We start from the raw sequence: 27,804 nt of genomic DNA on the forward strand, positions 1-27,804 counted from the left end.
TTGTTTCGGGGAAGATTAGATTACATTTCTAACAAGCTGGGACTATATGATATATACTCTCCAGCTTGAGGGGGAGTGTTAGAATGCTCGAGTCAGGGGTATTTTGGTCATTCTGGATTATCTGCTTGAGAGTGAAAGGTCTATTGTATCTGAGTTTAATATGTGTCCCATCTTCTATGAGGGACAAAATGGTCTTTCTTGTAACTCTATGTTTTTGAATAATTACAAGTGGGTCAGCTAGGGGAGGGTGATTTTGACTCTCTTCTAGTTTGGCCGAACCTTTCTTCTTCTATACTTCAACCTAGAATCTGCTAGGGTTTACTTACAGAAATTAAAGACTTAAAAGGAGTTTGATATTTTTCTTTGGTGTTGAAGTTGCTAGATTCAAAGAAGGAATCTTCATCTCCTAGTAGAAGTGTGTGCTGGACCTCACTAAGATTGGGAAGCTTGGTGCCAAACCTACCTTCACTCCTATTGATATGAATCATAAGCTCTCAGTTGATGATGGAAAGCTCTTGATTGATAGGGGAGTGTTTCAGAGATTGTTGGGGAAACTTCTATACCTCTTAGGAATGGCAACAGGGCAGGACACCCCCTCCCCATCCTTGCCTTGTAGCCAAAGTACCCTACCCCATCCCCAGTGGCGGGGCAGGGCACCCACTCCCCATCGGGAACGGGGTATCCCCAAATTTTCCCCTTCCGATGCAACCACCTAAAAATACATCTAATTTTGAGGTATTTCAGAAATAAGATTATGGGAATTTGGGGTATTTTAGGAATTGAATTATGGCAATTTGGGGGTATTATAAAAATGGAATTATGGGATCTTAGGGTTTTAAGAATTTGGGCGAAACTTAGAGGTATTTTAGAAATTAATATTAAACCTAGGGATATTTTACTAGTTTACCATTGGGTTCGGGGAATTATATGCAAACCTCGTCCCCGCCCCATCCCCGTTTAAGATTAGGGAAAATCTGTTGTATGACGCATCTAAACATTTCATATGCTATTAGTATGATTAGCCAGCTTATGGGTGCTCCCAAAGATACACATATAACCATTATAGAAAGGGTGCTATGTTATCTTAAAGGAACTTCTGCGAAGGGCATGCTGTGACAAGCATGATCATATGAAGTTAGAGGCCTATATAGATACTAATTGGGCAGGTTATATAGATGACAGGAGATCCACGTCCGATTATTGTGCTATGATAGATAGTAATATTGTTTCTTGGAGAAGTAGCAGTCAGCTGTAGCTAGATCTTCAGCTGAGGTAGTGTATAAGGTTATGGCCCATGGGGTTTCAGAGTTGTTGTGGCTTAGATCTCTCATAAATGAGATGGATATTTCTTATGATAAACCCCTGATATTGTATTATCATAATTAGGCTGCCATTAACATTATAACCTAATTCAGCATGACAGAACTAAGTACATTGAGGTAGACAAACACTTCATATGAGAAAGAGTGGTTTCAAGGGAAGTGTGTCTTCCTTTCATTGCTTCAGAAGAACAGTTAGCAGATATTTTGACGAAGGGAGTTCCTAAGGCGAAGCTACAGCACTATGTAAGCAAGTTGGGCAGATTTGACATCTATGCTCAGCTTGAGGGTGGTGTTGAGAGATTAGGCGAAGCTACAGCACTATGTAAGCAAGTTGGGCAGATTTGACATCTATGCTCAGCTTGAGGGTGGTGTTGAGAGATTAGGCCGAACAAGCCTTAGTTTTTATTTATTTATTAGTAGCTTTATTTCTACTGTAGTGGGTCTTCTTTATGGGTCTCAATACTTATTCTTTTTTATTTTCTTTGAGTCAGCTGCCCAACTAGAGGCACTCATGTAACTTTACATCTTTTATTGTTCAGCACATATTTAATCCAATTGAGGGATAAAGAGAAAGATTCGATTAGCTCTCTTCCTCTTTCCTTTTCTTCCATTCTCTCTTCCTTCTTCTAATCTTTATCAGAACTTCTCTTTCTTTTTTCATTCTTCTTTATTCTATTTTACAGATTTATTGCTGGTATGATTTGCAAGACCTGCTGTCTCAAGGCACAAAGGTGGGTTATGGTTTAGAAGAAAAGGTTATTTGGAGGATTGGTTTGTTGACTGGTCATTAGGTGTGCTAAAGTTCAGCTATGATGTATTACTTAATATTTTTTTTTGTAATAATTAATAGGCTTTCTGATTTTTTTGGGAACTATTAATGGTTCGTTAGCACTGGTTCAGTTCTAGATCTGGAATAAGGAAGACAGAATAGAATAGAAGAGGAAGGAAAGACGAAGAGAATAGAGAGTACGGCTGGAGAAAATCAACCTCTCTCAGCCAACTACCTTCTTATTTATATGTTATGTGTCTTGGTGTACAAAAATTATTATGTCCCTGGTTAAGTATGGGACACATAACTTAAACAAAGATAAAAAGGACAATCTGATTTTAATAACATAGAAAAAAGACCAAACTACCCTTATGTCTGCTGACTCTAACACTCACCCTCAAGATGGTGAGTATATGTCATATAATCCCACCTTGTTTCATATGTAATCTACTCTCCCCGACTCAACCCTTTTGTAAACAAATTTTCCCACTATTTCCTGAATTCACGTGTTGTACTTGTCACTCCACTTAGCACCTTTTCTCTTACAAAGTGGCATACTTGACAAGATGCCTAAATACTTGAGGAATAAGGGACTATCACTCCTCCTCAAGTTGGAGCACATTACCATACAGAGCCAGCTTTCTGCAAATGTAGTCCATCTGTCTTTTACAGAGACCTTTAGTAAACAAATTTTCCAATTGATCTTCTAATTTCACGTAGGGTGTTACAATCTCTCCATTTAGAACCTTCTTTCGTACAAAATGACAATCTATCCCAATATGCTTTGTTCTTTCATGGAAGACAGGATTGAGGAGGTTATGTGAACAGCAGCTTGATTATCACAGAGCAATCTAATGGGGGTACTAACAGAAATACCAATCTCTTGGAGAAAGCGTTTCAGCCATAGTAACTCACAAGTGGTGTTAGCTATTGCTTGATACTTTACTTCAACACTACTTCTTGCAACCACACTTTGTTTCTTACCTTTGCAAGAGACAAGTTACTCTGTTAATGTGTTGGAGAGTTAGGTTAAAATATAATAACAAGAATTTATCTCCTTTTCCAACAAAACAATGGTATATCATTTAAACTTTTAACATCAGAAATGAAAAAGTTGGGCCTGGACAGTTGCATTAGAGTAAATGAAATGTTGCAGTAGAAGTGCACAAAATAAAAAAAAAAAGCTCCTTTGTGAGATCATGTTGGGATGTCCTTGAATTTGTTTGTAATACTTTATAGAGTTTACTTTCTTATACAATTTAATCTTCTATATATAGGGTATTACCTCTATATCTCATGTACATCTTCATCCTCTCTAAAACTTTTTGTTCCCTATGAAAAACATCATAATGGAAATAGAAGTAAGGAGGAATGGAAGTAATCTATATATATAATAGAAAGAGGAAAGAGGGGTCCTCTCACCACAGAGCTCACATGTACCTCCTCCTCTCATTTCTCATACATGTGCACATTTATTTTTAAATTAAATCATTAAAAATTCTAACAAGTCAAAATTAAAACCCTCATGGGTCTTCATTGTCTCTCATAAAATCCATATTTATTCTTTTTCACAAGATCAGTTTTAAACTCTCTCTGGAGTTCAAATCAGCCCCCCACAAGATTGCCCCCCACAACGTATCACAGTACATCCTTGCTGTGTACTGGGAACATCTCCCAATAATGACGTTATCATTTCTGGGATTATCATCGGGAGATGTTCCCAATACACGGTGGAGATATGCTGTGGGACGTTGTGGGGGGCAATCTTGTGGGGGGCTGATTTGCTCTCTCTCTCTCTCTCTCACACACACACACACACACACCCACCTTAATAGTTAATGTTTGTAACATCTCCCCTCCCCATTAATTCCCTCGTTTCCTCTTAAATCTCTCTTAATCCCTTTTGGCTCTCTCTAATAAAGTAGGAGTGTAAATTAGATGGGTTGGGTTAGGTTAGGGGCCAATCCTAAATATGAATCCTAACTTGGACCCAAACATAATGTCAAAACCCAAATTTGCCCACCCAATACATGGGGTGAACTAATCTTTTTCTTTTATAAAAGTTAAATGAAATCATTGCTCCTTTTCATGGGTTATCAAGTTTTCCTCTCTCTTTTTATTAATTTAATGTAGATTCGTTTCATAGATTGGTTATTGATCCCATGCTAAGCACATTTTTTGGCTTTATAGGGCCACACAACCGGGTACCCATCTCCCAAAACCTTAAACCCAAACCTTGGTGGCAGTGGGATTTGATTCTAGGTCTCCACTACTACTAGTTAGAGAACCTACCAATTGAGCCACCATTAGTTGGTTCTCATACTACGTAGTTGACTATTGTACTTCTCATGATATATAAGCTATATAAAAAGGAATAAGTTTGAAGTTCAATAACTCAAAAAAAGAAAGAAAAAAATATTTTTTTCTACTATCTTATATGTAAAGAACTAGAAATATATAATAACTTCAGTGAATCACTATTACTTCATTTTTTCCCTTGAAAATACACTTTAAAACAGAAGCCCGTGCATTGCACGGGTCACGGCTAGTTGATAAAGAGAAGAGAGAAGAGCCACATAACTGCTCTTACATGTCTGAAAAGAATCAAGCTTCAATGTTTTGTATAGAAAGAGTAACTACTACAAATACAATTCACTGGACCATGTATTTGTACTTAAATTTCTCTCTAAAACTTATAGAACCTTTTATGCTCCTTATCCTATAAAACTTAAGGGTTCTCTATTATAACATTCACATCTGCTCTTTTTGAGCAAACATGCTATGTGCATCATTCAATCGTTCAATTTCTTTATGAATAAGATGTCATGTATTGTTAGAGTTAACACCAAGTATTTTATATATTCCAACCCAATAGCAGCCCTTTGGACCTGGTTTGACAATATGGTTTAATCTTTCTGCTTGCAGAGTTTATGCCAGGAGGGAGTCTATATGATTTTCTACACAAGCATCATAATGTCTTGGAACTCTCTCAATTGTTGAAGTTTGCCGTTGATGTCTGTAAAGGAATGGAGTATTTACACCATAAAAACATAATCCATAGGGACCTGAAGACAGCTAATCTGCTTATGGACACTAACAAGGTATGTTGCATTTAGGAATGCTAATAATGAGATTTTATCAGGAACCGTGTTTTCTGTTTAATTGCAAGTCTTTAAATCTTTTCTTGCCACTTCAGCCCACATTTTATTTTCTTTGGCCTTCCTCTTGCTTTTTCAGACCCTTCTACTTGGACCAAGTGACTCCCCTCTAGTGTAGTCATTTGTCATGTAACACACACAGCCAAACCATCTCAGTTGACTTTCCTCATCTTGTTACCTATTGGGGCTACTCTTAAGTTCTCTCTATTGCACTTGTTTCTATTTCTATCCTTTCTAGTCCAAGGTTTAAAATGACCGTTTTGGCAGAAGTATCAGCCATCAAAACATAGGAAACATGTTGAAAATGTCAGAAACATTGTATGGAAATGGTTTAAAAACTATAGGCATATGGAAACATTATGATATATATATATATATATATATATATAGGATGCTATTTTATGTAATGATAAAAGATGCATATGTAGATCCTTTTAAATTATCTTGTTCCAAATCATCAAAACTGCATGATAGAGTGAGTTCAAGCAAAATATAAACTCATAGAATTGCAAATGGTTCTAATAGATCAACCAAATAATTTGTTATACAATAAAAACTAAGATTTAACTTCATGTTCGAGGTGGCTCAATATGATATTCATGTTCATTAGGTGGACAATAATACCTGCTACTCCACATATCTAAAACATTATCACCAATATGTTACAATACCATGTTTTGTACTTAACATAACACCAGTAGCTTTCATTGGGGAAAATGTTGATTCTAGTAATGTATCGTGTTGGTACCCATGGGGATGGAAATATGTCATGAAAGTATTAGGAAATTTATGGACAGTTCAAACCATGTTCTAGTCTCACCACTCATCCATCTTAGTATATCTTGTCTTATACTGTCAATCTGAAGCTTTGATAAAGGAAGGGCTTTTTAGGTTGGAAACTTGCTAAAAAACCCTTCAGTCAAACCAATATGAACATGAATTCTGAATAATGTGATTTAGTGGCAACATGCTAAAAATATTACTTTACTTACCTTTTGTTGAATCACCTTTAATTTCTTTGAAGTTGACTTGCAACATGCTAAAAATATTACTTTACTCACCAATGATGAAATTGTTTATCAATTTATCCTACTTTACTGTTGCACTCCGGCCAAGGCAACATCTAATGTTGGATAATGGACCCATATGTCTTTCCTCACCACTACAACTCACTTCCTCTTTGGTTGTCTTTTAACGTCTCCAACTTGAATCACCTTTAATTTCATGTTACCCAACCAACTAAGTTGATGTTCCTCATTTTAAAAGAAGTTCCAATGGATGCATTTATCCTTTTTTTTATGTCCTAATCTTCTGATGGTCTTCTTAGGAGGAATTTGTACTATAACAATCTCAACTCTGTGAGGTGCTTATCTAACTGTTGTGTTTCCATTCTTTGATGAAAGAATCCATGCTTATTACCAAATGAATCACTTTGGTGGTCAATCTCAATGACTGCCCTGAAAATTTAGTACTATATCATGGGCTTTCTCTCTTCATATGGAAGATATATCAGAATTCTCCTCTAACGCATGTTTTTTTGCACAATGTTGTTTGTTTGTTTTGAAATACTTAGTTTTCAATTTTCAATGCAATGTGCACCATGTTGGAAGATGAATATTGTCCTTGATAGAGTGGAATAAAAAAAAGAAAAAGAAAAAACAGTTTTCATGTAGCAAATCTCATCTAGTAGGGAAGTAGGGAAAAAAGGCTTTTCTTAGTTGAGTTGAAGGAAGCTAATTGGTAATGATTATTGGTTGATATTCCCTTTTTTGTGTTTTAAGGTGCATTAGATGGAAGCACTTAGAATTCAGAAAATTTTCTCACTGCTCTAGTGCCCCTCTTGCAATATTCTCAGCTAAGCTGTTGTTCTGCCATGGGTTTCTTTTAACTTTGAGAATAACTTCATGCATTTTTGGACATATGGGATGCAAACCCTAGTTTGAGACTTGTTGCAGGCCACAAATTGCAGGGTTGAGGGATTTAGGTTATAAGTCAGAAAAGATCAGGGTTTAAGCTAGCCAAAGTGACTTAGGTTTTGAGGAAATAAAAGAAATAAGGGTTACATCGAACCAACTACCAAGAAACACGAAGTTCAGGGAAGGAATTAATTCTGACTGGATAGGATCGATAGAGATTTTATTGAAAAATACTGAAAAAAGTGGAGGTAAAAAGAAAGAAGAGAGTTTCAAAAACTTGAGGCATGTTTGTAATTTTGCCTTTAGACAATAGTTGGCCCTTCCAGTAGTAACCGTGAATACAAACAAGGCTATGCAAACCTCTCCCCAGGATACAAGTTTCAGAACATTAGTGATCAATTTCTGGATTTTGATTATGCACTGCCATAATTAACCAAGAACACCAACAAAAGCCCAGCTGAGAATATTGTAAGAGCACTAGGGGAGTAAGAGGATTATCTGAATTCTGACAGTGTTTCCATCTCATAGACCACCACTATCTTATGGGTAGCGAAGTGACTTCTCTTGCAAAGTAACAGCTCTTTCATTTTTTACCCTTTAGATTACATTTTGTAAAGACACTGTCACTCCTAGGGACATATCATTTGTCTTGTGACTTGGTCAAGACATCTTTTCATATTTGCTGATGTCCCATTATTTTGCTAGTTGTCTAGCCAATCTTGAAATGCCATGAGTATCTGTAGTCTGAACAACCATCAAATCCAATATCTCTCTCAAGAAGTCTCCTAACAAGTTCAAGAAAATTGGCCAACATCCCCCAAGCAACTGAAATTTCTTTAATTTGAAAATCGAAGAGTTTACTTCACAAGCAATAAGTTTTGAACCTAAGACTTCTTACTAGATAAAAAGGACTTAACCATTGAGATTTCTAAGAATTGTTGAAGACATTTTAGAATCAGTAAACATAAAATATATTTATACTATTATAAATATATTATTTGAAATATTCCAACAGATTTAACAGGAAAGGAAAGGATAAACCATTCAAAGAAAAAATGATCAGGTTGTGGGAAGTGAGAAGTTCAGATTCTACCATCTTGAGCTAGAGATATATGATGTTTTCTTAGTGTTGTCCTGCAAGAAAAGATAGAATTATAAACAAGATTCAAGAAGCTTAACCATGGACTGGCAAAAATTCAAAGACGTTTGCATACAGAGTGCTGGTAAGAGTAATAATCAGAATGCATTTTCTATAAAAATACCTGAGTAGCTGTTTTGGTTGTTCCACTGCCTATAGATCTTAAGAGTTAAGACATCACTCCTATCTATTGATAACAGTTCTTTAAGACTGAGAAACACATCTGTCAGCCAATCAAGTGTAAGTCTCCTAAGTTATATATGGTTCAAGATATCTTGGATGGTTAATCATTTGAGTTTTTGACAGATAATATTACAAAACGATATGGGAAAAACTTTGCACCTAAACATTAATGTATGAATAAAACCATAAGGTACAATCCTAAACCAATCATATATTCCTATTTCAGTTGTCCTGTACTTTTATCCTTGTGGTAATGTAAAAAATAGAGAATACTAAATAATTTTTTTTTTTGATCAATGAGAATACTAAATAAATTTTGACCACATTGAAAGTTAAGAATTGAGTTTGGTGCCCTGAATCACCGTGCCATGGCCTATTCATTTGATGAATATAGAATGGGTTTCTGTTGCTTGGTGGATTCTGGTATCAACTTGTAACTCTCTCTTAAAACAATAGTGCTAACTAATTGACTTGTTGGCTCTTCTTAAACTTGTGTGTTGGAAGTTGATTTTCTCTAATTGAATACATGGAGTGTATTTCTGGTCTTTCTAATAAATATAAGAAATTATGTTGTTTTATTTTTCTCAAGGTTGTAAAGGTGGCAGATTTTGGTGTTGCTCGGTTCCAAAACCAAGAGGGTGTAATGACAGCAGAGACTGGGACTTACAGATGGATGGCTCCTGAGGTGATACTCCACATAATTTGCAACATATCTATTGCTTGGGCTTGATGTACTATAGTGTTGGGCACTGAGTGATGGGTTTCTATATGATGGTTATGGCTATCAAACTTTCCATCAGCTTCCTATACCTGGGTCTTTATGTGCTGGGTTTAGAGTGGTCAATGAGGTCTGAGGCTGTGGTCAAACTCATGACTACCTTTCACAATAATTAACATATTGGATAATTGCTAGATAAATGGGAAGAATGGAACCTTATACTGTTTCTTTAGTTTCCTTTTGTGTGTTGGTCCACATGTGAGTATGTCCTACAATGCTGTGCATAAGCTAAAACCTTCCTCCCCCTCCCCCTTTTGTAGCATGAACATCTAGGTCCCCCTTTTCTAGCAATTATTTTTTAAATCCTTATATATTATATTTCAATTAATTGATATGATTTAGGGAGCCATTCTAATTAACACTCTTTTGATCTTGGACAAGGTTATAAACCATCAACCATATGATCAGAAAGCTGATGTGTTCAGCTTTGCAATAGTACTATGGGAGTTGACAACAGGCAAGGTACTTCTTGAAGTTGCAGCATATGCTATATGGTGATTAAGAAAAATTTAGAATGAAGAACGCTGTCATTTTGAAGACAATCCTATTAAATGCAAGTACTTTTCTCATTGCAGGTGCCTTATGATACCATGACCCCCTTACAAGCTGCCCTAGGAGTGAGACAGGTTTGCAATTTTATTTATTTGTGTTACATAATTTACATAGTATAATGCTGTTGCATTATGAAAAAACCTTTCCCCGAACCATACATCAGAATCTCAACTTCAAAATTGTGAAATAGATTACTCACACAAATGGATTGTATCCATCTAACTTTTCTTGGGTAACATTTTATCTTATGAAACTTTCTGCTGATAAAAGTTTTTGTGGATCAAAAGAGAGCCTCTGGTTTCAATTTTTTATATAATCTTTACCAATGTTACTTTTCCATGAACATGGTGTTGTGGAGGTTGTGACCATTTATTGTATGTAACTTAATCTTTGAAGTTGTTAGAAAGCATCATGTTACGGGTCTCAAAATCATGGATTAAAATAAAAAGGAGAAATAAAATGAATAGTAAAATTTTGGTTTCAGTATCCAGCCTTATGGAGGCTTATTCTGGTATGACCATTAATCCTAGTTGGTTAATTTGTTGGATTTAGGCTGACATGTGTTTTCTTGCACTAAATATGTTTATAAAGTGGATCGTTTTGTTGATCCACATCCTTGCTTGAGAATACCATCCGCCACTTGCAGGACCTGGTGAAATCTCTATAATAGATAAATTTAATTTTTGTCATGGTCTTTATCCTTTCTATTTCTGAAAAATGTGGCCCTTAGACAGAATTATGACATATGATACCCGTTTACCTGTATACGTCTAGCATACTGGTGTTGGACATGATACATATCTGATACTGCAACTAATATGCATGGAACTTCTATGGTATACCTTATAGCATTGGAACTTTAAAATATTTAAAATGGTATTTTCAAATAGTCATACTATAAAACTCTGTATGCAGTAGAAGTTCTATTAAATTTGGAAAGATACAAGCATTAAAAAATGACACCTAGCTTCAAAAACTACATGTAACAGAATAATATAAGCATAGTAAACTGGATGCTAGTAGAGCCATTTCCCTTTGTCATATTTTCATATCCATACCCTTCTGTGGATTCTTGGTATCTATATCTATCTTCGTCTTGGTATTATATCTGGGCATCATGGATGAGAGCCAATGGCATTTTTTTATTAGCTATAAGAACCAAGTTAATTAATATTCCATGTGAAACACAATTCTCCTAACACAAAGGCTACTTTGTAGAACCCCCTATCAGGCCTTAAAATCAAAAGAAGATACGATCTCAAAGGGATTAGTAAAGTGCCAACTACACTGTCAACCTGAAAAAGTTAAACTTTCCTCTTAAGGTGTTGCTTTGGATCACTTATTTCTTCACAATGGCCACTTGATTTTCTTGAGGTTGTGCTTGAGAAATAAGTTACATGTTTACTTTGCCTGAACCAGTTGCTCTAGACCAACTGAGAGGTGGCTCAATTGGTATGTTAGCTGGTTCGCTCCAGCATAGGCACGGATTCGATTCCCACAACCACTGATATTGAGGAAGGGGGGTTGGTGCATATCACCAAATACCAAACAAAAAACCAGTTGCTTTAGGCTCTAGACACATGGACACTTGTATTTGTGTGTTGGAATCTGATTCAGGTATAGCAGAAGCATAAAATGAATCCAGGAGCGTCAAGCAACATTATGCTAAATTTTGTCATAATCCATGGCATTGTATTAAATTGACAAGTATTAGAAATTAATCATATATTTGAATTTCACAAAGATCAGAAGAGTCCCCTCTAGGTGTCATGTTGGTTTTGGTGTATCCACAAATCTCAAGTGGATAAGGCCACCATTTTGAAGTGTCCATGTAAAACAGGCTTGCCTAAACTAACACCCCAATCTCAACCGTTATTGGTCAGCATACTCTTTTTAGGGGATTCTGTCCAAAACAAATCTTTTCTTTTTTTTTTTTTTTTTGGTAATTGACTTGTTAGGTCATGTACCTTGTGATATTATAGAAAACTTTGCATCTATCTTAAGTCTTCTTCTAACATCCATATCCATCAATTCACTGGTCTCTTCTGTGTATGTCAGGGTCTTCGACCAGCTCTTCCCGAGAAGACACATCCAAAACTATTAGACTTGATGCAGAGGTGTTGGGAAGCAGTTCCCTCTAAGCGGCCTTCCTTCTCAGAAATAGCTGTTGAACTGGAAGAATTTGCCCAAGAGATTCAGGTAGATCACTTTTTCATCACTAATATTTCTTATAAACAATATCTAAGTAGCCCTGTTATTGACAGGAAAGTTCAAGCAGCAACCGATGAGCAAGTTGGTTTGTAACATTTCTAGCGGCATGTCCCCCTTGATTTAGGGAGATTCCTTTCCCCATTTTGTTATCTTTTCTTTTCTTGCCATTTTCTTCAATAGGTTCAGTAAATTATAGAGGTCAAGGAATCGGAGGATGGAAATATGTGAAAGGTTTGTATCATGAATTGGATTGTATTAGCTGTTAGTCTTGACTTGGTGGTACTTCATAGTTCATATACCCAGAGGTCCCCTGTAAATTGCCTTGTGTAACGTGATCCATTTTCTTTTCCACAGAAATGCAAATGTAGAACTTAGTCATTCAACACATTAGAAAACACGTCTACCATTTAGAGGGGCATTATTTGATGGATTTGACGTTCATTGGGCTCATTGGGAAAATTCCAGTGCAGAAGGAACCAATTGACTGAAATCTCAACCATTTCAAGCTGAAGTTAATCCTTCAGCGTTTTACCTCAAATCAACATCTTAAAATTTTTACTTCCAAATTTCAAAGATATTATTGATATCTGGAAAGATGTTTAGCTTTGTGATCAACCAAACCACAATTTGTTTGCTACTCTAACCTCCTCACAACGAAAGCCTTTGTTCCATAAAAGGTAAACAGAAGACAGGCACGATTTGCAGTTCTCTAGGGAAGTCAAACGAGGAGACAACTCACATTGACATAATGATTTGTTCTATGTGCGATGCTATCATGCTAGTGCAATTAGATATTTTGACGTTCCGCCTCTTTTTGTTTGCAACTTTGCACTCTTTTATGGGAAGAGTGCACAGAATCGAAAGGGTCTGTTTGTTTGCGTTTAGAATTGAAATCAAAATCTATCAGAATTAGGGAGGGGAGGGAATGGCATTCCACCAAGAATGAGAGTGGGGTTTCGTTCCGCCCAACCAAACAGTTGGAACCGAGATGGACCATTCTAATTCCCATTCTAGACCTCTATTCCTACATATCAAACACACCCTAAATTCATTATGCATGTATCCATTGCCTGACATGACTTGAGTGGGATATACACCAATAACCTAAAAATTGGGAATAAAAAACTGATTCAACATGTATAGTTGCATGAGATACCTTAGAGTTAGCACAAAAAATGGTTTCACGTTGACCCCTTGCATTTTACAGAGAAATAAAACCTTTGTGTGAAAAGACATTACACATGGTCAAGGTGCATTGTTTCCATTGTCACTGCACTAGGAACTCGAGGGAGCAGTTGCTATTGGTCAGTAGTCACCATGCTAGAGCAATGACCTCTTTAAGTCGTTGATCTTTTATGACGGTTTTGTCTCTTTAACAGGCTTGTAAAGTGTAGTAACTATGCGGTTGCTCAGGAACGTGGTAGATGGGAAAAAGGGGGTGAATATTTATTTGCTTCTGCAAAACTCTGGGCGTAGAGGGTGGTGACACGCATTCATCATAAATAGGAGGTGATGGCAATGTTGGGTTTTTGTCTTTGTGAAATTTGGGGGGTGGAGGAGATTTGTAGAAGAAAACAGATATCACCAGAAACTTGTGGTGTACTTGTGAGAGCTAGTAGAGGAGGAGGTGGTTGGTATATGTAGTCAAATGGGGGGTGGAGGTCCAAGCTGAGGTTGTATTGGTGGTGGATTTGGCCCTGGTGGAAAAGCAGGATAATTGTGATGTTTTAGAAAATGTGTATTCTTTGGTGGTGGGTAGCGATGGTGGTGTGGAGGAGGTTTCAGAAGTGAGCATTTTGGTGGGTTATGGATGGTATTGGGTAGCATTACACTTGACCGACAAGATCACCAATAAAACCATGCAGAGCATATAGCCCATGGACCGACTATAGGTCCCAAACCACAGTCTTCTCATCCATTCTAAGGCCACTAGGCCAGTTTATTTACAGCAGGAGAGATGGTGAGCTAGTAGTTTACCTGTACCCTTTTTACAGGAGCCTTATCCTCTTCTACATTCACTCAGCATTCATCCCTAAACCAACTTCACATGGAAACATGGAACCCAGGTTCTCAATGCTCTCCTCTGTTGTTCACCTCAAAAGCAACACTTTTGAGTCTACTTTGATGGGTTATATCTGAAACAAAATGATGCTGGTGAAGCCAGGGGAATTTGTCATCTAAAACTATTCAAAGTGACGGAAATCAAATGGGGAGCATTTGAATGGTGAAGCATGAAAATACATAATAGAGTTACAAATCACTTGATAATAACTGACTTCTCCTGTGGGTGTTGATGTTAAGTGCCTGGAACTAAGTGTGTCAATGGACCAGTTTTGGATTGGATTCCTCCTATCTTGGTTCTCTCTTGCACAATGTAAAGGCCTTCACAAGTTGCATGGAAATGGTTGCACCAAACTTTGCACCTTCATAGGTTCATGGGCTCTAGAAACTTTCTCTTTCTACCTTGGGTCTCTCAGCGCTACCTACTAAAGGTAAGTTAATGAAATTAAATGCGTGTGGGGTATCCAGAGAAAATCCCAGAACCAAGTGGGAATTAAATAAGCTTTTCTTGTGATCATTGAAGGCAGTGGTATATTTTTCTTACGAGTCAAATTAAATTAAATCAGCTTAGCTTATTTGGGTGCATCAGGCTTCTAGCTAGCTGTGTATATGAGGTTATGACCCCTTTTATAATTTTTTCAAGAGGTTAGATTTTTAATTTACATCCCCTCCAAGTCACCTTCTCTATGATTTAATAAAATTCAACAGTGACCACCCCTCTAGCACGAACGAGTAAATTTTGCAATTTAAAAAACAAAAAGAAAAATGTAGAGAACCGCAGCATTGTATTTTCTATATATATATTTTTTTCAAATAAAAAAAAACGATGACAAATAACATATCTTATGGAATTATTGGAGAATATGCCAAAGCTAAACCACTGATACTCTACATGATAACAAATAAATATAATAATAGAGGAGAATCTGGTGGATACGTCAGTGAATACCCGAGTCATGAGTGATGACTTCTCCAGAGTCTGAACAGTGAATAATACACGGCCCAGAATCTGGTGGATATGCCAAAGATATTTACTCTTGTAGGGTGGGAGCCATGGATTTTGCCTTTCAGACAGGGCAAGGAGATATTGCCAAAGCTAGAATGAATGGGTAGCACTTAGCAGTGGTGAAGTGTTACCACCAAATGTTGTTATTAATACAAGTCCCAGGTGCAAGGAGATATTGCCAATTTAGTACTATCTGTAGCTGGCTGGCCACTTAAATGATATGACGACACATTTTTTGTTTCCTAGTCCAGAGGGCCCAGAAGGCCACAAGCCCACAACTATTCCCTTTGGATTTTAGACAGACTCGTACGTTGTACCATCACAACTCTAATTACTCTCTAACGTCAATCCGATGGTTGCAAATGTGCCATTTCATTTGAGAGGGATTAGCACTTGGCACGTAACAGGCAAAGCAACTACATCATCTTTTCTTATGTCCTACCAACGTTATGACTTGTGGGCCATACAAGTTGATGTCTTCTATCTCATTCTCATCTACTCTTTTATTATAGCACGTTTGGTAATACATGGCAAAGAAAGACGCCTGCTAAATTCCAATATTGCTTTATCATTGGAGTTGTTTTCTTTTTACCAAAAATTAGGATTCGTTTGGTTTACAGTTGAAATCAGAGGAATTGAAATTCATTGGAACCGGAATGGGAATGGCCAATTCCCCTATCTATTTGGTTATTGGTTAAGAAGGGAATTGGAATTGAAATTGGGTAGAATAGAATTCTCATTTCTAAGGAAAGGAGAGGAAATGGCCACTCTACCAAGAATGAGAATCATATTCAATCAAACGGTTGAAATCAGAATGGGCCATTTTGATTTCAACTCCAAGCTCCTATTCCCATGAATTAAATGAACTCTAAAATTTATGATAAAATTCAGTCAAAAAATTAAATTAAATATTATATTTATACTTTTTTGGTATCGGTAAATGAATTATACAAATATATTTATGATCAAGGTGCCAACTAACTTGATCATGAAACCTCTAGTTCTAGGCTTGTAGCTGGTTTTTTGAAGCCAGATATTCATATTTACCAAATATGTACTACACACGCATGAGTTTTATGATTCATGGATGGTACTACACCCCATCCCATATGAATTTGTTCCCCACATACATTGAATTAAAAGCAAGCTAATTAAGCAAATGTACCGGCTCCTACACCGCTAGACATGATGGATGGCCCCGAAGAAAAAGACTCGACGCATCATCAAATTTTATGATTCTCACTATCGAATTCTGGTCTAAATTCAAAATTACAGAGTTTATGCTTTTGCTAGCAACTTCATCACCCTATTATCCCTTGCAGTACACGCTACAAGACAAATTGTCCACACTCCTCTGGGTTTCAGATTCAACTTTGAAAAGTCTTACTTCCACCCTAATATTTGTTGTCTTGTTCCACTGCTGAATTCTGGGGCAGGCATTAAATTATTAATCATGCAAAATAAAAAACGATATCAAACAAGTATCCAAATGGAGTTTAGTATAATCCTTTTTCCTTCTTTTTCTTTTCTGGTTTCTTGTTTGGGTCCCACACCCTGTCTCGTTTCTACGCTGTTGAGAGAAAGAATCCCACGTTCATTCTGTCCTTCGCTCTTTATCACAAGCAATGGTATTCCTACGTACATTTGTGATCACAGAGAGAAAACCCGAAATCTCATAATCTTATTTTGTAGTTTTTGAGACAATGACCACTGAACTGACTCATGTATAAAACCAAAGGGGACATAAGACTTTTTATTATTTTGGAAATCAGGGTGAAAGCATATAATATATATACACATAGAGGTGGCTTAGCTGTTCTCACTACGACACCAATAATTTCAACCCCTCGGATTAAGGCCTTCACTTGCTCCTCTGTTTGTGTCCTTTGTTCCTCCTCTTTCTCACTTTTTTCCTCTATGATCTCGGGCTTTGTATGCTGGCCGCCCAGGTTCAAATTGAGAGACTGGTCTTCATCATTTATTTATTTTTTAATTAATGTCGTTTATCAATATCATACTTTTCAAAGAGAAAAACTCGATTTTTCTCTTCTCATGTCCTTGTCTAGGCTCCATCCATTTTGCGATTATTCTAAAGTATCAACAAATCTAAGCTAATTAATTTAATATCCTCACAATAAATTCAATATATAGATTGAATTGTATATTTGCATGGGCTGTGATCAAATTTGACTGCATGAGATGAAATGATCAGCACCATACGATATCTAATTCATCCATGGATCATCTAGAAGAAATGTAGTCAAAAGAAGAAAAGAAAGATGCTATACAGAGAGGATGGAAGAGATAATGAAATTTCTACATGGGCGCAAAATTTCAAAGCCTACAAGTTTGGTCCTTGTAATATTCAGAGTAAAGGAGTTGCGCTTATTCTTTCTTTTCATTGTTAATTTGAATCGCATGCTTTCTTTTACTAGATGATACAGAGAATCAAATAAAGGCGTAGCCCCCATGGATTACCTAATCCTTAATTAGTAGAGGCGGAATAAAAATAATTAATACATTTGATGAATATTTGTGTTGAAGCAGAGAAGTTGCTTCTACTAATTGATGGCAACCAAACCCACTTAAGACACAAATTGAGCTAATTTATACATATAAGGGTATTTTTAATTAATTAATTTGTCTGTTAAATATACAGGGACACAACCAGTCGTCGTTTTATGGAATTAATTAGCTAATTCATGTCTTTAATTTGGAATTAATTAGCTAATTCTCTGTGTTTTCTAGAAATTGGCCTTGTGTGGGAGAAGAGGGGTTAGTAGGATTCTTTTCAATGTGTGTTTTGTTCTATTCTTTGTCTTTTCATTACGTGTGGATGATGGATAAAGGAGTCCCCCACATCTCCTTTTCTTTTAATTCATTTCCACCTATACTATACTATATATATGGATCAATGGATGGAGCCCATCCCCCACTATAACAACACTGTCGTTTTCAAATGTCCACGTACGGTGCAACTTGTCTATAAAGACTACACCATTTGCATAAGTCATAAATGTTGATGCCGTCGAGGCTGAAATAACCACTCATTGGGCCTCAATCTTTGAACAAAAAAAATCTAATACATACATGTTTTTTTAACCGTCTTCAATTCACACCCTTTACTCGAGATGACCCTTCAAAACCATAGCTACTGGTTAGTGGCTGCAGCGCGCACAAAAGAAGAAGAGGATGGTGATTATTCTATATTATGCTCTTTTTTTTAGCATCTTATGCTGCTCTTTATACCTGCACCTCAACTGCATAAGGTGCAAACCAAACAGCATAAAGCATGAAGGTACATGTTGGGATATCAATTTCTACCCTATTGGCACCTACCCATTGCCATCCCAATATACAAGGTACAATCTTGGGCAATACAACGTCAATAAGGGGTTGAGACGTTTTTCTTATTGGTAATTAGACATGTTCATGGGCTGGGTTTGGGTCGGGCTTTTACTATTCATTAATGAAAATTTGTTAGGCCCAAGCCCGAGCCCGAGCCCAGCCCAACCAACAAGCCTACAACTTGGGCCCGAGCCTGGCCCTGATAAAATGCCTCAAGCTTGAGCCCGAGCCCGAAGCCCAAGGACTCACCACCGGTGATTGTGTTCACGGTGACTGTGAGCTGCGACCTGCGATTTTAACAGTGATCAGTTCGCGTCTGAGCAAGAGAGAGAGAGAGAGAGAGAGAGAGAGAGAGAGAGAAAGAGAGAGAGAGAGAGAGAGAGAGAGGGAGAGAACTCATTGCAGCTGCCGGTGCCTATATTCGTCGCCTCGATGTTGTCGGTGTCTGAGATTTGAGAAGAGGAACGAGAGAGAGAAAGAAAGAGAGAGAATGAGAGAGAGAGAGAGAGAGAAGGAGAGGACTCATCGCTAGACCTGAGCTTGAACGTAGTTATAGGTCCGCAGGCTTAAACTCGGGCCAAAAAGCCTGGTCCGCAATAAATTCGAGCCGGGCTCAAGTTTTGTCAAAATAGCCCGGCCTGACCTAATATTAGACTTAAAGTGAGTAATGTGATTATGTCCATTTGAATAAATTTTTTGACTTAAGAATGTAAAATTGTGTTTTAAAATACAAAAGAAAGGGGAAAAAAACCATCTTGTAGGCCCATTGTTCATTTAAATAGGAAAAAAAACTATCTTAATTTTTAATTCTAATTTGAATAGGGAAAATTGTTTTTTTATTAGGTTGGGCCGGGCTCGAGCTCGGGCCTAGCATATTTCCCTTAATGACAAGTGAAAGCCCGGCCACAGCTCGGCCCAGCACCGCCCATGAACAGGTCTACTCACCGCTGGAGTTGTTGTGCCGGTGAACGTTTGCCGCTTTGCCGGTTGTGTGGCTGCTTGAGAGTGTGAGGACTGAGAACTCTGGAGGATGTGGAGAAGAAATGTTCGATTGGAAAAAGAGGTGAAAGAAAGAAGGGTATTCGACTATGATTTTTAGCTTTAATTATAGGTCGGGCCGGGCCGAGCTCAAACCGGGTTATTTCGGCAAATCCCAAGCCCGGCTCGAATTTATTACGAGCCAAGTTTTTTGGCCTGAGATTAAGTCCACAGACCCATTTGTGTGTTCAAGCCTGTCCGGGGGCGGGGCTGGGCCAGGCCGGCCCTTGAAGTGTAATTCTATGAGCAAAGACTATGCTACGAGATGAGAGCTCGTGCAAGAGTAAAAGTGCATCAGAGAGAATACCCGAATTGATGAAGTTTGTAACAGTTCCCATGTCAATCTCTATTAACCGTCTGTCTCATTTACAATGAACACCATGTGGCTAAATTAATGTTTCTCACATTTAATGAACTAGAGTGTTTGATCAAGGTCGTAACGGTTAGAAACGAGGTCGTCATTAAGCCTAGAGGTGAAATCTCACAATTGCCCTCCAAGGCATGTAAAAGGATAATGTTACCCTCCAAAGTTGCCACGTGTCTCAAATCAATGGGGCCAAAATATTTGGCAACCGTACTGGGTCCAGTTCCTGTGTTGAATGGTCCAACCGTTCACTCCAAATAGATGGCCCACTCTGATAAAAACATAAAAAATAAAAAAAAAAGCCTAAAAATGGTTGTTCGGGAAAATGGTTTGATGGCTCGATAGTTTGACTATTCAGGTCAGCGGTTCACTGACCAAATCAATGGTTTTTGGCCAAAAAGCAATTTTGGGGTAAAATGAAACTGATCAGGTGATTGATTCCTAGTTTTTTGGTCCAATCGTCTGGTCCAGTGTAGTTTTGAAAACCATGAATTAGAGTCCAAATTTGTTACTCGTCACACCGTGTGTAATGGGCTACATAACCAATCATGAGTAAACATGACAGTAGGGATGACAATTTTCTCCATTCTCAATGGGAATCCAACTTCCCCGACCCCATCGTGTCGGGGATGGGGATTGAGGTCCCCGCCCTGACCCCAAATATAAATATATATATATTCCTGCTCCAAAACCCCTTAACTGCAGTACTTTGAAGACAAAATACCCGTGATGCATATCATATGATACATATTGATTTTTGAACTTTTGATACCCTATTTAAAAGGAGGGCCTTTAAGTTTTAAGCATTAGGCCCTTTTTATCTTTCATAATCCAAAACATCATGAATCCAGATTTTTTCCCAACTAAAAAACGATTTCAACATGATTTATATCTACACATCTCATAGAGGGTGGGTCTCAGTCTTATGGTGAGATGCGTAAAAATAGATTATGTTGGAACAGTTTTTCTTCGGAGGAGATCCACACACTCAAACATATATAGTCAAAAAATTAATAATTGAATCGAGTATGATACAGTTTAAATGTTGAAACTTCTAACACTTTGAACCTTGATATAAACTAGCTTTATTAGTTCTCCTTATGTCTGGTTTGAAGGAAAAAATAGAAAAAGATAGGAAAACTTGTTGAAGGTTTGTAAAAGTTTTCCCACCTTTTTCCTTCCTTTCTTTACTTTTTCCTTCAATAACCAAACACAGACTTAGGGAATTACTGACTGCATTATGATCTATCCACATCCACTGAACCGGATTTTGATCAAACAGAAAATGAGAACTAGGCTAGTAAATGTTTAGGAGTTTGATTGATAAAGCAAAAGAACAGTTGAAGTATAGTAAATAACTAAATGGCTGCAGGGGTCCACGCTTGGGCACGCACAATTAATAGCCCATGTGTTCATTCATTACTCATAAGTGAGAAAAAATGATCTAATTTAGAAATGTAGAAGAAAAGTGACAGAGAGTGACAATAATATTACCTTATTCATTGTGTCCATGAATCATGAGTGAGAAGGTTAGGCACTTAAGAACTGTTGGAAACGTAAGTTTTGTTAGTCACCCAATTTGCAGAGAATCAGAGCACCTAACACGGGGCCCACTAAATCAGATCCATACTTTGATGGATTCTTGTAAACCACGTTCTTCTTCTATTAACGTTCTCTCTTTCTAATGTTCCAAATATATGCTAATTGCGACATGTTACCGAAAACATAGAAAATTCAAACCCCAAGTAGGATCTAGCTTTATCGCAAATGATCTTTTGATATAAAAATCAAAACCCAAGTAGTTGCTTTCATTTTAGACGTTGATTATAAAAAGGAATTTGCATTCATGTAATTAATCAGTCGTCTTGAGCATAGTTTAGTTTACGACCATCTTGTGGAGAACAGGACCGACACTAGTCCCATTCCCAACGTTTTACGGAGATTGGGAACTTGGGATCATTACTTTCGATATAGAAAAGACAAACAGAAAAGAGAGAGGACTGACACTGTCGCGAGTCGCGAGTCGCGCCCCAACATACATCTGCTTGCATACAGTTGGCTTTCGTGGAGCATCATCACCAACTTCTGATACAGAGACAGACAGAAAGCACAAGCATGAGTCCAGGACTCCAGGCTCCAGAGGACCAGACCTAACCTTCTCGTACGCATAGACTGGAAAAACCAAAATTTTTCACCCTTCACTAATCATTGCTTACCATTTTTAAGGAATGACTGCGTGATGATCAACTTCTGTTCACTTTTTTATTCCTGAGAGAACGTAGTATTTATTGTACAATACTGCACTACAGAGTATTGATTATTGAATTGAATTTTATGTCATTACCAGAGAAAACAACAAGCATACTTCTGGAAGTAATTAATGTTTCTAAATTCGTGAGCTCTATTCCTGTCCAATGGCAGATTTGTTCAGTTTTTGTGGTATTGAAGATTGGGCTCTTCCACGTGCTTCTTGTTGTATCTCTTCTTCGAAGCATTTTCAATGAAATTTTCACAACCCATGTAATATCAAAGTATTTAGATGCAACCCATGTACGCCTTTACAAGTTTTAATTTCTGGTTATTCTTAGAATTTAGAACTTGTATGTATGGAGTTTAAGCATTGCACTCGAGCTTTTTCTGAGAAATCTATTATTTCTAATAATCAAACTTCTCGGTTGCCAAAGGATCGTAGACAAACTTACACAAACGAGGATTGCCTTGCCCCGCTGACAGACATGTACCGTTACACTACACTTTAATTAATATTACAAACAATACTCAAGCATCCTTCCTTTCTTTTTCTTTCCCATCGTTATTGTACACTACTTCATAAAAGAACCGCACCAGGAGAATCGCCTTCCTTCCATCACAGAAAAGATCTGGGCCCTCCATCTTATTTGATCCTATCCATCTTAGAATAACTTCCTTTCCTGCAAGAAGGAAAAACAACACAAAATTTGTAGATAAAATTAGAAATTTTGCTGTCAACGTGCGTAAATATGTAATGCATTGACCTACGTGCTCTTTAGCCCATTTCTGAAATGCCGCCTACGATGGTATTTAAAAGGTTTTGACATTAAAATAACTTAATTAAAAAGAATATAATGTGTTTAATTACCGTTTTCTGGAAATGCCCCTCTTAGTAGTGGTGTGGAGGAGGAGGGGAAGCATAATAGTAGACATGTGGTGGCGAGTAGACGGGAGGAGGAGGTGGTGGAGACTTGTACTTGTACACTGGTGTTGGAGGTGGCGGAGACTTGTACTTGTACACTGGCGTTGGAGGTGGCGGAGACTTGTACTTGTACACTGGCGTTGGAGGTGGCGGAGACTTGTACTTGTACACTGGAGTTGGAGGTGGCGGAGACTTGTACTTGTACACTGGAGTTGGAGGTGGTGGAGACTTGTACTTGTACACTGGGGTCGGAGGAGGTGGTGGAGATTTGTACTTGTAAACTGGGGTCGGAGGAGGTGGTGGAGATTTGTACTTGTAAACTGGGGTAGGTGGAGGTGGCGGGGACTTGTACTTGTACACCGGGGTGGGAGGCGGTGGAGATTTGTACTTGTAGGGATGTGGATGCGGGTGCTTGGGTGGTGGTGGGGGAGATTTGTACTTGTAAACTGGGTGTGGTGGAGGTGGTGAATATACGGGAGGTGGTGGTGGTGGGGACTTGTACTTGTATACTGGGTGTGGTGGAGGTGGAGGTGGAGACTTGTATTTGTATACTGGGTGAGGTGGAGGTGGTGGTGGAGACTTGTATTTGTAAACCGGGTGAGGTGGAGGTGGTGGTGATTTGTACTTGTAATGGTAAGGAGGATGCGGGTGATGATGTTTAGGAGGTGGTGGTGGAGGAGACTTGTACTTGTAAACTGGGTGAGGTGGAGGTGGTGGAGATTTGTACTTGTAAACTGGGTGAGGTGGTGGTGGTGGTGGAGACTTGTATTTGTAAACTGGGTGAGGTGGAGGTGGTGGGGATTTGTACTTGTAAACTGGGTGAGGTGGTGGTGGTGAGTAGACAGGAGGAGGAGGTGGTGGGGATTTATACTTGTACACTGGGTGAGGTGGTGGTGGTGGTGGCGACTTGTACTTGTAAACTGGGTGAGGTGGAGGTGGTGAATAGACCGGAGGAGGAGGCGGTGGTGATTTGTACTTGTAGACTGGGTGAGGTGGTGGTGGAGGTGGCGATTTGTATTTGTAGACTGGATGAGGTGGAGGAGGCGAGTAAACTGGAGGTGGTGGGGACTTGTACTTGTAGGGATGAGGATGGGGGTGCTTAGGTGGTGGAGGTGGTGATTTGTAGTAGTAATGAGGAGGCGGTGGTGGTGGAGATGAATAAGAGTAGGTCGCTGTAGTCTCTGACGGCAAACTTAGAGAAACCAACACCGCTAAAGCAGCGATTACGTAGGAGGCCATTGAGGCCCTCCCGCTTCCTTTTCTTCCCATCTTCACTACCAAATGGGGTTTGGTTATGTCCTGAGGTAGCCCTTCTCACCCCTTTATATAGCTTACCGATTTACCTCTCCTACACCTCTCAACATAACATAGTAAAATCAAATTAAGATTATAACCATTGATCTCTCTCTCTCTCTCTCTCTCTTGAATCTTAATATATTGAATGCTTTTATTGACTAACTACTTCATTTACTTTTCCATAATTGTGATTCCTATAATTCCAAGAGACATGAGGCTGCAAGCTCAGCAACAAATAATTAAATAATATTAGATTATTTCTCTTGTGAAGCAAAAGTCTTCCTTGTGTTCAGTATTTTTGTAGGGACCTTGGAAACCCTGTCTCTACCTCTAATTCAATATTAACACCAGTCTACTAGATCTCTCTCTCTCTCTCGCTCTCATTCACATTTTTCCGGGTTTGGGTATCCAATATGAAACTGGTGGATACAATGTAGGCAGAACCCAACACCCATGCACATAGCCATTATTCGAGTTGCATACGTGTTGAATAATCTGAACAGGAACCTGGTCACGCAGTCCGGGTCCGGATGAAGCTTCCGTGAAGTCTTTCCATCCATACTTGTATTATTCAATTCCTTCTACCCAGCTTTTCCACTGTTGAATTTCCGTGGGCCCATTTGCCTTTTTCTTTTCGTCCCTCTCTCCTCTTTTTATTTTTTCTCCTTTTCCTTTTTATTTCTTTTTTTTTTTTTCTAAATTTGAGACGACACCTCACACCTTCTTAAACCTTTTGTTTCTTCTTATTACTAAATTTAGCAAAATTAACTTTTCCTTTTAACAATCAGAAATTAATTAGTAATAATATACATAAATTAATCGATTGATATAAATAATTTTATGGAAGTAATTAAATCATGCACTTAACTACTCCCGAGCCCACAACGTTGCATGTTTGATGCAAGGAGGCCAAACATTCATACGCCATAATTGAATATATATACATATTAAGACTAATCTGGACTGTAGCAAATACTAATAAAAAAAATAGGGTCATTCACTAGAAAAATGAAATGGGGGGAGAGAATGAGTTAAAGCCGGCCGGCTGCTAGCTGTGGGATCTGTAGCTACGCTAGTCATTGTTCCAAAAGCTTGTCCTTTGCATGGTCCAGACGTGGCAATGATAGAGAATTTTGAAGGGAGTAGGTATAGAGTTAAAAAAGGTAATTTTCAACATTAATGGCTGCAGAAACGCCATGCACGGATGGAGACTGGAGAGGTAAACTAAAGCGGGCGGGCTTTAGTTCTCTCAACTTTCAACTTTCAAACCTGAAAAGCTTTTCTCCTCATCCAGACAGCTCTAGATAGTTACTCTAGTTTAAGAAAAAAGTCACGGTGAATTTTAAACAATTTCGCTTACTTATAAGCTAGTAGCCAGCTATCACCACTAGTTTATCTCATCACACGGCAGTTTACTTCCAAACGGACAAAGTCTAGATCATTGATTGCATGACGTACGTAGTTGCATGTTAGTCAGTCACGTATAGCAGCAAGTAGCAAGGTTAGGTGGTAACAGTGTTTAAGGGTTTTTGTTTTCTCTTCATCTTCTTTCTCATCCAATCATACAAATCGGTATCAGAAGAAATATCAATTTGGGCTTACATATGTGTCATGTTCTCTCACTCCTCGGAGCATGTTACCCTTAGACTTGAAAAAGCTTTTTAAATTTTAATGCATTCAAAGCCCAAACATAAATAATTCTTCCACTATTATTTTAGAATTCACCGACACTACTCTATGCGCTTATAGGTAGAGACAGAGGTTTGAGTTGGTTAATCACTTCATTTCGGGTCGGGTCGGGTCTGGTTTGATAAATACCGGTACTATAGGGAATGCAGAACCGAACCCAGGTCTAGATAAGGTTGATAAAATAAACCTGATCTAGAAGCTACTGAGAAGCTGCAAGGGTCTTCTTATTAAGGAAACAAATTAAATGAAAAAACTAATTAAGTGACTGGTTACAGACAGTCAGACATATAATCTCCATAATTTCTGCACCAAGAGACTAATAAGGTCAGAGTCAGACATGAACCCATGTTCTCGTGCTTATTAACAGAGCAAGTAACCGCTCCTGCTATTAGGGTATTCTTAAAATAATCTTATAGTTCTGATATTGAGAGAAGGCTCTTACTTATATGAAATGGCTAACATATTTTGGGCTATATTGTATTGATATTGATGGAAGAAGATTTGATCCGATCCCATGACTATACGACACGTGGAAGCAATTAAGAGTGACTTGGCAGAAGCGTCAGCTCGGTACGATAGCAGGCCCACAATCTGAGCTCTAAGAAAAGAAATCCCGAGTTCTTCAAGGAGGAACACGAGCTCTCCCTTCGAGGTCTTGAGCCTTACAAAAAGCACAAAAGGCAAAGACCTGAACTACCCACCTAGAGGCAGTTCGGGCCACACTTCTATCCGAGCTCAAGACTTCACCTCACACGCTACTTCGGCTCTAATTGTCCTGACTGAACAACCGTACCTGGAGCCCAGGAGACCCGTACACGGAGGCGGCACACCTGACTAATTAAGGGTCTGACACATGACAGCCGCCATCCAATGGCCACCTGCCACCACCATCTCAGACAGACAGAGGCGGCCCTGGCAGCTGGCAATGGGGGTTATGACACCCGAACTAGAAATTGGCAGAAGAAATGACACCCGATCTGGCAGAGGAAATGACACCCGATTTGGTAGAGGTAATGATACCCGAACTAGCAGAGGTATGGAAGTAAGTGTACAGGGTGATTATAAAAGGCCCCCATCTCACAAAGAAGAGGGTATGCGATTCTTGCGCTTCCTGGTCTTAGAATTCCTCATTTCCTTTGCCTTCTGAAGAGCACTAACTTGAGCTTCAGAGTGTTCCAAACGAGTTCCTCCCCGGAAGTCTCCATTTTCTTCCTTGTTTTAGGCACCTCCAATCTCGTCAGAAGCGAGGTAACCGATAGCTAGGATGGACCGGATTGCGCATCATCATTTGGTGTCGTCTTTGAGAAACTTTCAAAAGGCCTCCCCAATCCTTTAACTCTCTCTCTCTCAAACAAACTTTAGCTTCCATGGGTTCCTCCAGCAGCAACAGGCACAACGTCGACTTGAATGTTGTAGGGGAACACCGTCAGCCCGCCACCGTATGCATCGGATAGTTCATCGTCCCCCTCTCAACGGACGGAATCCCTAGCCTCAATGTACCAAGCATGGTGGCACCTGTGAATGTTCCCCTTCCCCTCCCTATCGAGACAAGTTTCGCTGAACCTACTGTTATCCCTCTAGCGACTAGCCAAAACCAATTCAATGACTTGATGCAGTGCATGCGGGCAATGCAAGCTCAAATGCAGCAATTCCAGCAACATCAGCTCCATCAGCAGCAAGTACTGCACCACATTTCTCAGTATCACTATCAACAGCAGTTCCCCCAACTGCCTCTGAACCAACCACAACTCCCACCTCGGCACCCTGCTCCGAAGCTGGCCAAGCCCTCCCCTCAGGGCGGGC

At 38.6% G+C, this 27,804-nt stretch overlaps 2 protein-coding genes across 3 annotated transcripts in view; one reads left to right on the forward strand and one right to left on the reverse strand.

Annotated features, from left to right (window-relative positions):
- Positions 1 to 12,410, forward strand: part of LOC148851624 (serine/threonine-protein kinase STY8-like) — a 77,405-nt gene extending 64,995 nt beyond the window's left edge. The window contains exons 11-16 of one of the 2 annotated variants that reach the window (XM_088947891.1): positions 5,017 to 5,192; positions 9,076 to 9,171; positions 9,646 to 9,726; positions 9,840 to 9,890; positions 11,875 to 12,015; positions 12,081 to 12,410. In XM_088947891.1, coding sequence (XP_088804017.1) covers positions 5,017 to 5,192; positions 9,076 to 9,171; positions 9,646 to 9,726; positions 9,840 to 9,890; positions 11,875 to 12,015; positions 12,081 to 12,104 — 569 coding nt within the window. In that variant the 3' untranslated portion in view covers positions 12,105 to 12,410. The remainder of the gene's footprint in view (positions 1 to 5,016; positions 5,193 to 9,075; positions 9,172 to 9,645; positions 9,727 to 9,839; positions 9,891 to 11,874; positions 12,016 to 12,080) is intronic. The other variant, XM_088947890.1, reaches the window with a different exon arrangement.
- A 10,066-nt stretch (positions 12,411 to 22,476) lies between these two features.
- Positions 22,477 to 24,315, reverse strand: LOC148851625 (uncharacterized). Its single transcript, XM_088946626.1, has 2 exons — positions 22,963 to 24,315; positions 22,477 to 22,774 (listed from the first exon to the last, which is right to left on the reverse strand). Exon 1 carries the CDS (start codon positions 24,283 to 24,285, stop codon positions 22,984 to 22,986), a length of 1,302 nt encoding a protein of 433 aa, XP_088802752.1. The 5' UTR covers positions 24,286 to 24,315; the 3' UTR covers positions 22,477 to 22,774; positions 22,963 to 22,983.
- Positions 24,316 to 27,804: the final 3,489 nt, after the last annotated feature.

The sequence above is a fragment of the Nelumbo lutea genome, chromosome 5, assembly GCF_056320005.1.
Source record: "Nelumbo lutea isolate HS-2025 chromosome 5, American lotus-T2T, whole genome shotgun sequence".
Lineage (NCBI taxonomy): Eukaryota > Viridiplantae > Streptophyta > Magnoliopsida > Proteales > Nelumbonaceae > Nelumbo > Nelumbo lutea.

Bases quoted from the DNA above. Each gene is read 5' to 3' on its own strand.
- LOC148851625 (XM_088946626.1), bottom strand. From the start codon at position 24,285: ATGGGAAGAAAAGGAAGCGGGAGGGCCTCAATGGCCTCCTACGTAATC.